General features: G+C 40.5%; 2 protein-coding genes across 3 annotated transcripts in view; one reads left to right on the plus strand and one right to left on the minus strand.

Moving 5' to 3' along the window:
- The window catches only part of col4a1 (collagen, type IV, alpha 1), a 46371-nt gene extending 39831 nt beyond the window's left edge, over positions 1–6540 (minus strand). Inside the window, exon 1 of the mRNA XM_042426298.1 lies at positions 6308–6540. Within this exon, the coding sequence (XP_042282232.1) occupies positions 6308–6379 (72 nt within the window). The 5' untranslated portion in view covers positions 6380–6540. The remainder of the gene's footprint in view (positions 1–6307) is intronic.
- A 42-nt stretch (positions 6541–6582) lies between these two features.
- col4a2 (collagen, type IV, alpha 2) overlaps positions 6583–13604 on the plus strand; it is a 59896-nt gene continuing 52874 nt past the window's right edge. Inside the window, exons 1-4 of one of the 2 annotated variants that reach the window (XM_042426296.1) lie at positions 6583–6658; positions 6755–6830; positions 7079–7197; positions 7283–7334. In XM_042426296.1, coding sequence (XP_042282230.1) covers positions 7148–7197; positions 7283–7334 — 102 coding nt within the window. In that variant the 5' untranslated portion in view covers positions 6583–6658; positions 6755–6830; positions 7079–7147. Of the gene's footprint in view, positions 6831–7078; positions 7198–7282; positions 7335–13604 lie in introns of both variants that reach the window. The other variant, XM_042426297.1, reaches the window with a different exon arrangement.

Consider the following 13604-nt stretch of genomic DNA (forward strand, 5'->3'; position numbering starts at 1 on the left):
TTGTAACATGATATAGGTTGTTAGAACATTTTACAACCCTTTGCGCTTCTGAAAACTCTTCATGACACGTTGTATAAAGTAAAAGATGTGAGGCTATTGAGCTACAAACAAAGCTGTTTGTCCCGTTTCCTGAAGAGTTGGAGAGAAAAATGTAAAATGTTTGCTTTTTGGAAACAAGAGGTTTTAGCCTAGCAGTGAAAACGCCAACTTTTAAGCATAAAATCAGAGATACATTCTACTGAATTTAAAACCAAAAGTGACTGAAAGTAATATTCTGTTAACTATCAGACTCAACATTCAGGCAATAAGAGAACAACATTTATGAACAATTGTGTTTGTCCTGGATATTTTTTGCCAAAATACTGCCAAAACCTAATTTGTTATATACAGTTTTTTTTAATCATAACCACCCTGTCTGATTAGTTGATATACATAATGTCAGTTTAGAAACACTCAGTCCTGCAATGTAGTATGAAAGATCAGCAATCAGTTTGAGCCAGCTCTGATTGGATCTTTATTTGATCTGGATCAGTTTTCATAAGAACATACTGTCTCTTTCTTTTGAGTACTGAGTCATGTCTTGAGATGGAAAAAATATGACATGAAATACAAGAAGGAGAAAAAAGTAATTTCTTTTGCAAGTGAGGCAAATTAATGACGTCAAAAGGCAAATCTGGTGGTGTTTCCAAATATGAGATGTAGATAAGTCTTTCATCAACTTCAAGAGTCAGAGGGTGAATAGACACACTTTGTGATGTTTATCTGAAAAGATAAATCACTACATTATTAATAAATACTGAAGGAACAAGAGGAGCACTTTCATGGAAAAAATAGAAAGTGCATGACCAAGGTGCATTTTGATTGTAGCCATGGGGATGTTCTGTGTTTTCACACACACACACACACACACACACACACACACACACTCTCACACACACACACACATACACACACACACACACACACATCTTTCCTAAATTTTTCAGCAATGTCCCATGTTGGTGTAATACAGGAGCAAGAGACAGTTTGAACTTCTAAACGGAGCAACATTTCCAGGTAAACCATGAAAAATGACTTTGTATTAGTTTTACACAGAATGAACAACCCAGTCACTGAGAAAGTCTAGACTTTACAGTCAGCTATGTTGCATTCAAGAGCTACATTGTTGTCAGATGAGCAAGCACGGAAGAGTTTCAAATTAAAACATGGAGACTGTGAAAATGATAAACTAATTTAATAGCTTCTTGCATTATAAAGGCTTTAAAATTCTTCTGGTGGGGTTCCTGATGGCTGAGTCCTTCACTTAAGACAATGTAACCTCTATGTTTCCAGTTCAGTTTCCTTTGTCGACTTTGCGTCAAACACAGGAAAAAATGCCATAAAAGCTTAGTCTGGCTTCTGAGGAGGGAAATTGTTTTTTCCCTTTATGATATCACATGAATTCAGCAGCTTTTCTCTCACATTGCAAGGTATCAAAACAATGCAGTGACAAAATTTAAACAAAGCATTCACATTGAACGCCTCCCAGTGGCATTATCTAGTCAGGTTATGTGTGAACACACAACAAAGGCTTTTTATACAAGGCACTAGAGACGACTGAACCCCCTACCATCATCACATTGTGATTTAAAAGACCCCCCCAAACACATTTCTAGCTGAGTGGCTACTTTCCTTACTGCTTATTGCCTCCTGTTCTTGTTACCTGAAGGGGGACAGCAAACAGAAAGACTGCTAAACTTAATTAGAAAACCATTAACACCATCTATAGTGTGTGTGTCTGTGTCGGATCACTGCCATGGTTCTGCAAGGCCCAGAGGAGCTGGGGGAGCTGGTCGAAGAGCCGGAGGATCTAGACGACCAGGATGCTAGTAACATCTCCCCAGCCAAAGAGAGATGGGCCCCATTGGGCCCAGAGGCAATGAGGATCCCTGACATATGCAAGTAGAAAAAAATGCTGGGAGAATCGCAAACCTGCTTGCAAAGGTCAAAATCGAATACTCATTTCAATCAATTTTCGATTTAGAATCATGACACCCCTATTTGGTAGACATCGCCCAACCCTCCAAGGCACCGATGTGTGGACAATGCAAACCAGTACTTTTATCCACATTGTTAAAACTAGCAATTTCTTAGGTTCAAACACACACACACACACATATCTATATACAGACACACCCAGAACCAGAATTGCACTGTCCAGTAAAACACAAACATAGACACAAAGAGTAACCACACACCTAAATGTTTTCTATGTTGTCAAGAAAGGTTTCGATAAAGAAAAACTTGACTAAACACAATTTTTCTCAGTCTTGCACCTGTCAAGAAGGACAGTGAGATCGAAGCTTTCCAGGCCAGAAACTGACACAGAGAACAGCTGAAGAAAGAAACAGCCAAAACTTCACTCTTCACTCTTCACTTCATACAACAATACAGACAGTCATAAATCTAATGATGCCATCATCACTGACTTCATTATCCTCCGTCAGTTGGTCAATTTGGCAGCCATGGGTGGAAGTGCAGGTCAGGGGCCAGAGAGTGAGACTAAAAGATTTGCTATGGGGTATCACCGCTGGCTCCAGCCCACATTCCTCCACTTCTGGGGCTCATAACCTCATCACCTCCATCTCTCCTCCTCCAGCAGCCCTTCCACTCTATCCTTCCATCACTCTCCACCTCTCTGTCAGACAGATGTATCCATTACACCATCTCCGTCCAAACCACAAATGACATTTATGACTCACGAATTTCACACTTAAATGACTAAATTGCACATTGGCCATAACAACACACCTCTGGGAAGTAACCGATCTCGAGGGTAAAAGTAAAGTTGATGTTGAGACAATTAATGTGCAGAAATTATAAGCGTGGGAGAAAAGGCATGTTTTATGTGGGAAAAGTGAAACGCAGCTGTGACGAGTGAAATTCTTAGACTCAAGGGAAATTTGAACAAGGCTTTACCATGCTTAACCACTATTTAATCCTATCCTCACTTGGCACAGAGCAGGAACACACACAGAGGTGTTTACACATACACACACACACACAAAAAGAGGAAGAAAGTGGGGCATACCTGCTACACTACTTGAGTATCAAGGTCAGAGAAGACTTATCTTTGCCACCCATGAACGCCTGTCAAAATACTGAGACACAAACACAATCGCAACTCTTCCAAATGTAGGCATTTTTACAACGCTGGGAACAGGGGTCAGACAGGTTGTGCCTTCCCAGGGTGCATTGCTTGGTTGGTGGCCAGTGGCAGTGACAGGGTCAGCTGTTGTCTCTGTGGGGGGTGCTGGTCTACAGGATCAGTTCCAGACCAAACTACAAGCACCCTTGTGGGCACTTTGGGCTAACGGATTCAAGATTCTTAGCTTTTAACAAACAATACACACATGTTCCTCAGGCTGTATGAGGATTAACAGTTGTCAGCGCTGCTTCCTCCAGTCAATTTGGAGTTGTGTTCATGCTCCCTGTGGTTTGCCCTGCCCTGGAACATCATGGCCAAGCCGGGAGTGGGAACCTGGCAGCCCAGAGGAGCTTGTCTTTCCCACCAGCTACCGCATTTCCCAAAACTTCCATCACACATCCCACACACAAACTGTTACTCCAGGAATCTGTTAATCTCCTCCTCCTCCTCCTCCTCCTTCTCCTTTAGGAATTACAAATGACTCATTCTGATCAGATTAAATGACCGCTAAGGGAGAGAAACTCTGACAACAGAGAAATTCACTCAGGATCAGATGATGCAGAGAAAAAATATGGGAGCAAAGGTTTACGATATTAGCTTGTCGCTTCATCCTTAAATAGAGGAGAGAGGTTAAAGGCAAGGCAATCTTACATTATTGCTCCATTATTGCCTTTCTAAAGTCATCATGATCCATTCTGGGTTCAGGGTTATCACACTTGTATGTGCCTGCACACATTATTGGTTGAGTATGACTTGTTTATACTGTCTGTTCACTCCTGGCCTCAGTTTATCCCTACTGATTGTGAAAGAGCCCAAACAGGAGGCTCTGATACTCAAAGTCATGTCCTGTTCGAGGACACAAAGAGATAAACTCACTGATGTGTGGACATCAGCCAAAGACACTTATTTCTTTCACCAGATTCAAATTTTGGCAAATGTGTGTACATGAAATTCTAATTTAAAACATGTGACTGCATCTCAGCCTTGTATCTATGTCATTGTTCTGGATATAACTGATGAGGAAACCCCCCCTTTCTGTTCACCGTCCTGCTTTGGACAGATGAAAGCCCCTGAGAGGATCACAAACTTCCTGTCGCAGACCTCCCGTGCGTGGATGGCAAAAATATGCAACTCCCGCCAGTGAATCCAGAATGTTGAATTATTCCAGTTTCATTGGTGTCATCTGATCTGTGACAAGATGTTCAGCCAGACATACACCTCCTCTCCTCTCCTCTCGTTTCCTCTCCTCTCCTCTCCTCTCCTCTCGTTCTGTCCAGATATCTTAAGTCCAGCTTGTGTTTGTGCTTCTGAATCCATGCAGGCAGGGGATCAAAGATAAAACAATCTGGTCTGTTTTTCCTCACCTTTATACATACTTCTGTTTGAGAGATGTTTCTGCTGGAAACTTCACCCACGCTTTGAATAAAGCACCAAATCTGATCAACTGACTTTAGTTATATATGTTTCAACTAATTGGATTTCTCTGTTTGTCATTAAAGTAATAAATGGATTATCTACTTCAATGTGGAAGCTGGATCTGGAAATGCATTCATATATTGCCTTCTTCTTCTGGGATAACACCTTGTCTAGCTGTTCCCCAGCTGTGCTCTATTTAAAATTTGGGATTCATTTTGTTAGATATTAAGGTCTAATGACTGAAAGTTTGGCTTTATCATTAAATACTTGTATTGGACCTGAATTAGTATCTCCATTCTAGCTGTTCCCAATAAAACCTCACTGAAAGAGTGACCCACATTATCAAGCTTATTCGAAACACAGAACTTTTGTATTTATAATTTTTACACTGCAATGGTTCATTTTCATTCTCACAGCTGATTAAGTATATTTTGGTTATTCCACTTCCCTAAGCACACCAGTTATAGACAGTTTTCAAACCTTCATCCACTAATGAAGACTCTGTGACAAGGTTGAAAGCCCCTGAAAATGCAATTAAGTAATTGGACCATGAGTTGCTTTATCAAATTATTTCAAAGGTCAATTAACTTTCATGCTTATTTTTCTAAATGTTTTTAGGTTACTTGGTTAGTTTGTTCTGGAATAACAAATTAACTGAATGTATAATCTCTAACCATCTTCTATATGGCATTTTGTAAACTGAGAGAAACGGCTTCATTAGTTTTATTCACATGAATGTCGAGAACAGCTCTAACTGTAATTTTCTACCTGATGACGCCTGATATGTCATCTTAATTGACTTGAAATGGGAATGTGCACCTTTACATTTGGGATAGGAGGGAAGTAAACTGGTTGAATGACATCCCTAAATCACCAAGAGCAGCACGTGCTGACAGAGATACAGGTGATGACTGGTGAAGACAAAGCAGTTGTATTTCTCTCTGGCTTTGTGGGAGCAGACAGCTGCCAATAAAGAGCAGAAGTATCTTTATGCTACTAAGAAACATGCCTGAAAAATGTATAAATGGTTATCTGTACCATGTATACTATACAGTGCATATCTGTCTCCCTCATTACCTCTCTATACCTCTCTCTTTAACACACATACACACACACACATACACACACACACACACACACACACACACACACACACACACACACACACACACACACACACACATACATACTTGAGTTTCTAGTCTGCCCCACCCTCTCCTCCTCTCCCGCTGATCTTCTCCAGCAGAAGTGGAGGAGGCAGAAGTGGCAGTAGACTCAACAGAAAGAGTGCAGAGCAGCGTGACAGAGTCCGACCACAAATAAAAGAAGTGAATAACAAGACAAATTAAACAAATAAAATCGCCACAGACTTAAAAACATCTGGGAAACGAACGGGCGTCTCAGTTACACTGAAACAAATGTCATTTTAAACTACTGTGGTAGGCTACTAAAAGGGATTAACACACTTAATTAACCATGTGAGCACACTGAATTCATGAAAGAGAGGGCAGAGTTGCTTGCATATAGAGAATACATGTGTGCATGTATAAATTACATGAAGAAAACTCCTCAGTCAAACTCTGCTTTAAAGTTGCACACATTAACTTAATCATATATCAAATATCACAGTTCAGGTGATATTTTTGCAAAAGTAAACCTGTAATCTCCCCCAAATGATATACTGTATATACATTGTCCACTTACCTCTGCTCTACTCTGGTCTACACTTGATGAGAGAACCGCCAGCAGTAACAGGGTACCTGTCTGTAGCAGCATCGTGGCGGCGCGCAATGGCAACTGTGTGCGCAACAGTGCAGAGTGCCCGCAAAAAAACACCTGTTGACCACTTCTTGTCCTCTTTCTTAAAGTAATTCGCAGTTTAACGGCAGAGCACCGGCGGCACGTTTGGCTGCATCTTTGTCCGAGACGATGTGAGGTTCTGATCAATGCAAGTTGGTCTTGTTTCTTCTGCACCACACCCCCCTCCCAAAACGGCCACCCTCGCCCATGCAAACGGACACAACCCTGATCATACAAACACTTTGACTTTTCTCGGTAAGGAGAGGGACTACTCGGCACACTTTGGTGTTTTTTGTGACAATATTTGAGAAGGTTTTGGTGTAACAGGTACCTGTTCTGAAACTTTTTCAGCTAGGGAAGCCGCGCATCCCTTCGTGATACCTGTTATTTCCGTCATCCTACCACTGCACGCGATCCCGGGGTGACTGTAAGTAATGTACTTTATTAAAGTGATAGCAAGTTAATGACATACATTCGTGAAAAATTTAACATTTTAATTGTTTTCTGTGAGTGGTTTCATGAGGAACAGCCGGAGGACAGTAACCTATTTCTTTAACGCAAAAACAGTGAAAATGGGACTTTTGTGAATTAATTCAGACATGAGCCAGGCAGGTCAGATGTAAAGACTCATGAGTAAACGGTAATATTCACGTTGGGGGTCTTGGTCTGCCTCAGGTTTGTCAGTCATGTGTTAGAAGTGTCCACAAGTGAAACAGCGGCGTGGGACTTAAGTTTGCGATCTGCATGAGTGGGACCATGCAAGAACAACACAACAGAGGAGTAAACAATCTGAGGTGAGCATGAACATGAGCACAATTCATTGCAAGTCTTTAATAATTATGTTTGCTGATTATTAACAGTTATTTTTATGAACTGCAGGCTGGTGCTTCTGTGCCTCTTCGTTGCCATTCTCGCCTCAGGAGTGCACGCGGTAAGTTTTCTTACCCACAATTTGTTTTATGCTCGTAAGCTTTTTCTTTCAAACCGCAGCCTATTGACAACTAAAATGTATGAGAAGAAACCCGCTAAAGTCTCCAGGCTCGGTTTGTCAGTCACACACAGACCTCAGTGTGCTGACAGTGGGAGTGTCTGGTTCAGGGAGTTCCACCTATGAGGAGGGTTTTGGCTTTGTGCTGGTAAATAGCTAAACTGAAAACAGTTATTGTAGAAATGGCTCATGTTGCAACACACTGTTTTGTTTTTGCAAAGTGCATAAACAGAAACATAATTCAGGGTGTTATTTAGAGCTATATCATGTTTTACTTGACCATTGACCTGTCAGGGATTGAGGGGTGGGGTCATGACCTCTGCAGACAACCATGACATGTTGTGCTTTATGGATGCACTTATACTTTATGTTACAACTTTCAACCAATACTCTCCTTAATGAGAAAGATGTGTGCCATTACATTCCTCTATGTGTGTGTTTGTGTGTGTCAGTCATTCTGCCTGTCAGTCAGATCCCAATATTTCAAGGACCAAAGATACATTATTATGAGAGGTGGACACTTTCCAATCTGCACTTATCTGCTTTATCACTCAATGATGATAGCACTAAAATTAATGCAGAGTAGAACTGACTTGTCAGCAGAAATGTGCCTTATTCATGATTTGGAGTTGGAGGATAGGTTCAGATCTCTTGAAAGCTGTCTTAATGTAATACTCACATGCTCTTATGTACATGGATATAGTTATTGGTTACTGTAATCTCTCTGTCTGTACTGGCCCTGAAGTCATCCCTTCCTACCACGACTCCACTGTCAGAAATGGGGGTCAAAATCTGCAGACGTCATTCTTGAGTTCAGCAAAAGTTAGTTTCATCAGTGTCAGTTAGTCAAATCAAGTGAGTAACTTCCAAATTCACTGTCTTTTTAGTATAAAATTCCCTTTCTGTGTTCATCTCTCTCTCTGTCTCAGCTCAGCAAGGAAACACTGTTCAGGTAAAAAGGAAGAGTGAATTTCATATTCAAAAGTTTTAAGGAGATAAAACTTGCAAAAACACATTAAACATTTAAACATTTAAGTAAACTATCTAAGTTATGCCATTGTTGTTATTCATTCATATCTGTTTTCAATGAATGAACTAATTAATTACATAATGTTGGATAAAATGTCCCTCTAAGAACCTATAAGCAGGGCTGCAGTGTCGTTGTGTCCCTCAACCCACATATTCTCTCATGATTTATGGACTACTGATATTCATGTCAAGGAAAGGATCTCAGAAGCAGTTTTATGTCGTGTCAAAATGTCCTTGAGCATGTCGCTGAATCTCTTTCTACTCACTTTTTTGAGTCAGTCCAGAGCAGTGGATGCAGAGGAGCAGGTCAGAGAGTTTTTTAGAGCTGCTCTGGTAGCAGTGAATTGGAGAAAGTATGGTGGTATTAACCTAGTGACAGTCAGGAGGAGTCTGAATGAATGCATGGACCCATGGTCCTTCAGCTTTAAGACAATTAAAGACACAATACGAGAGTGGAGCAGCTCCATGTGTTTGCTGACATTACAGTCTACTGTTTCCATTTTGGACAATACCTTCCTATTCACATAAATTTTGATTTTTTGTTTTTCTCACACACCTACATGTATAAACACCCTTGCTTGGATTCACCTTTATTTTACAAGCTATCGTAAAAGTTGATGTTAAAGGGAGAATGCAGATGTTTTATTAAATGATTATGTTTGACTGGGCCCAAAAAATAACACATAAAAATGGTGTGTAATGATTTTATTATTTTTTATCCCCTCTCTCTCTCTCCAGGCCTACTTACATTGCATGGCCTACTTTTTTTTTCTCACAAGATTAAGCCCACCTTTGTGATGCTGTGTGTTTGTGTTTGTGAATGTGTGGCACATGAGTGTGTTTTGCTTTTCTGTATTTTGCAGCTTGTTCAGAATGTCAGATGTTCATTGGTTCTGTAAGGTATTTAATATCATACTCAGGCCTCTCAGATGAAGGGTTATTTTCACAGATTAGATGAAAAGGCTCCGTTGTCTCTTGCTTTTATCAGATTTGGTCAGGGCTCGATTAAAAGCGTGTGACACAGCTCAGGTCCTCTGTGTATTGTGCAGCTTTGCTCCAAGGCCGCAATACTGAGAGACATCAGGCTAATTTTAGCTTGGCACCGTCCATGTGCTCTTTTCAGGCATGTTAATCGTCAAATGAAGGAACAGCTCACATTGATTATACAAATAACCTAAGTAAAAACAAAATAGCTTTGGTTTCAGGGTGCAACGCACAATCAGCATCTGACTGCTTGGGAAAATATTTGTTTGTGCACATTACAGAAGTTGTTGGAAGGGTATTAAGGAGTCAGTTTCAGTAGTTACGAGTTGTTGGTAATGAGGCTGTTAAGAGTTGTTTTTATTAAAAAAGGGTAAAAAGGGTGACGAAAACAGCAATCTATCACACATCATACTTTCATGTTTCCCATTAGAAACAGAATTTCTCAAACTCAGTTGCGTATCAGAAAGTATGTTTCTATTTAATATCAAATCCAAATCTGACCCAAGGGACTGTTTTAGTTCTTTGAACCAGACCCCTGCCTCTGTGTTGTACTGTTTCCCACCATCCGTCTCCACGTGATGTTTTACATTTGGAATTCCCCTGCTTATCAAAAATATAAGTCTCAAGATGTGTTGCATGTAAGATTTGATTTGTGCATTTCACGATTTTCACATTCCTCTTACATGGTAAACAAACGGGAAAACATGATATGCATTGCAACTCAATGTTTTAACATACTGAGTTGCAAGAGCCTGTGAGATTAGGAGCTGAAACACGCTGGAAATACAACACTGACATATTATCACCTTATGAAATTGTTAGCAAAGAGTTGCCTATTTACATATCTAGCAGACACAGAGCAACTTTAGTATTTACTGTATTTGGAGTTGTGTTTGACCTGATAATATGCATGTCCAATAATCACTCTCCTTTTAGCTCTTTTTTGGTCCCCACCAAATCCTGAGGAAAATATCTGGGTTTTTATCCTCTAAATGTTCCAGTTAGTTCACCAAGTGCTAACTTTGTCACTTTAGTGCTGGAAAGGCTTTGATTCTCGGGTGTTTGAGAATATATTTCAAGCTGTGTTTGAGCACGATGGAATGAGGGGATGATGGTGGCAGCGGATGTGTGAGTTGTGGGAATTGGGTATGTGACCGAGGAAGAGAAGTTTTTTGGCCACAGATTCCTACAGTACCTGGAAGCCCATCGGCAACATCTGCTTTAGCAGTTATCTCTTTTTAGCTAAGTGGATGATTATGATAAATGTAGCTTCTGCATGTGCCTTTTTGGCACTGGTATTCTACTGCAACCACACAAACTAAATCAAACCTAGTACATTTTGAATATCCGTAAGAGAAAAAGAAAAAGATGCAAATGATGGAAACATTAGTTACACAGACGGGCAGTTCACTCGGGAAACGCTGCATTTAAGAGCATAACCCTGCTTCTGAATGTGTATGAGTGATGTGCGATGGGGTCAGCCAATAGAAAGCAGACACGTCTGACCTCTCAAATGTGATTGTTTTATGGGGGAGGAAGGCGTGTGTCCAGGGCGAGGGGAAGATGTCTGACTTTGATAAGAGTAGAAAAATGGCAAGCACATCCCCTGCCAAAATAGTGGTTGTGATATAGAGAGTGCTTGGCTGTAACAATCAGGGGAAGAACCCATTGTGCTGTGCTGCAGGAAGCCATAGCCTCGGATGAGAAGCCCATATGTTGGGCTTCCCTGTCACTGGTATGTGCAAGCATGAACGTGTGTGACTGAAGAGAGGCAGCGTGCAGTTTCCATCAAGGTGTTGCCCTCACCTCAGAGACAGCCCCCTCTGACCTTTCTGCATTTGTACTGCAACATTTGCTAAGATGGATGGGCACGAGCATGTGCGCTCACGTGTGAGTGGGTGTACAGTATGTGTGTCTGTTGTTTGCTTAAGAATTGTTTCCTGAGCAAAAGCATTCTTTTGTAAAACGTGACTTTGTGGTGGCGATCATTTGATTAGTCTCTGCGGGTCAGCATTGTGATCGTGAGGAAAGACCTGGTGAGCTTGGCTTTTTGCCCCCATTGGTGTCCAGTTTGCCTCATTAAACAAGCATCTCTGCACAATTATGAATACAACTGAAAGCAGAGTATTGGTAATAAAGGATAAAAAGGTCGGTAAAGTCAGTTGTACGTTAGATTAGTTTGTGGGATACTGAAAGATGATTAGTGAGCCAATTTTCACTCTTGCCAAATTTTGTTTTCTCACACGTGCAGAGAGTGTGGGCCGTGTTTATCTGTGGGCTTAGTGAAGTTCAGTTTTATGGGAAACATCCTGAGTCCAGAATTGTGTGAAGAGAAAATAGATTACCCAGAGAAGCTCTCTAAACAGGAAAAGGAAGCAGGGTGGAGTTAAATGTGTCAGAGTTTCTTTACAGCCCTACTGGACCCCACATAGTTTGGCTACTCTAGAGAGTGTTTACTGAGTATATTCACATTTTAAACTCAGTCCTGTTCAAATTGTACATGCAGGAACATGAGAAAGAGAAGGGACTGTATACATGTTTGTCTTGTTTTTTTTAATTTGAGTTATTTTCATGTAGTGTGAAGAAGATTAATTAAAAACAATTTGCTATATCTAAAACTTGTGAACTTATGTATCTGTTTTCAAGCTCCTCTGGTCTCGTTCCAGATACTTTTGAGGTTATAAACATGACCCATATTCTGGCAGCTCTATAGTTAGACACAGTCTATGGGATAAACCTGAGATTCAGTAAATGTAAATATAGTCTATATTTTAGCTCTAAGGTATCTTGGGTATCTGCCACTGGATGTTTGACGTCACCTGGGTGCTGTGTGGTCTGTCTGGCTTGATCCCATTTCTGAGTATATATCCATGTGTACCTTTGCAGTCATTCCAGAGACTCAAGAGCAGTGATCCTTGAAGTGATCCTCTTCAAATGAAATCAAACGACCAATATCTTGTCATCGGTCATTTTCTTAGCAAAAAGCAAAAATGCAGAATAATGATATTAAAATATGTACAGTAATAGAAAAACATCCATGTGCAAAGCAACAGGGAGGTAGGAATACCAGCGGTTTGACTTCATGGATAATCACAATTCATGCTTCATTTTCATTCCCAGTCATGTGTGACAGCCCGCAGTCACACAACACACGCGTACCAGTTATCTGGTACAATATGTGTTTGGACATACACACACACACACACACACTCTCTCTCTCTCTCTGTCTGTCTGTCTCACAGAAATAGGTGGTTTACTTCCATTTCAGAAGTTGCTCTTTATACATACCTAATGTACTTCTATCTTGGAGCTACAAAGCCATACATATATATACCTACTATACTATACCTACCTAGTGCATTTACCTCTGTCTAGGAAGTACTTCCCTTTAGGAAGTAACTATCCATACATATCTCCTTATTTACTTCCATCTTGGGAGTACATGTATGTAACTTTATACTGTACTTCCGTCGTTCGTTGGAAGTAGACGTATGTAGCCTACTTCCACAGGAGAATGTACAATACTCTTTCATCCCAAACAAGATGCTGTCACCCCTAATTGAATTGAGTCATTATATAAATAGATGTGCAGTCTTGTTTGATATGAAGTTTTTTGGGGAAAAAAGCTTCTTTTCACTTCTCTGTAGTCTCCCCATAATAACAAGCCAGTGGTTACTGTTAATTTATTTTGCTGTAGTAAAATCCAGCAGCTTAAACTGACTTTTATTGGACTTGGAATGAAGTCAGAAGTAAATTAATTGTGGACATTGTCTCTGGAATATCCCTGTATACTATGTATACATATATATATATATATATATATATGGATATATATACACATATACACACACACACACACACACACACACACACACACACATATATATATATATATATATATATATATACATATATATATATATATCCACCCCTGTCCTCTGCCCTTCTCCATCTCACAGTGATTAATGGAGGGACACAGGGGTCCCATCAGGCTATGCTGAAAGAATTCCAAAGCCTCCGTCCTCCCAGTCCTCCCAGGCTTCAGTCACTCACTACAGCTCCGTCCCTCACTTCCTTTTATAGCCTCATTCTGCCCCTGGTCTCTATCTCCCCTGTCTTCTGTCCCTTCTCCCTCTTTCCATTTATCTCGAAAAGGGACACTTGGCAGACGGTCTGTCCTCCCTCTCTCTCACTCTTCCT

The sequence above is a fragment of the Thunnus maccoyii genome, chromosome 11 (assembly GCF_910596095.1).
Source record: "Thunnus maccoyii chromosome 11, fThuMac1.1, whole genome shotgun sequence".
NCBI lineage: Eukaryota > Metazoa > Chordata > Actinopteri > Scombriformes > Scombridae > Thunnus > Thunnus maccoyii.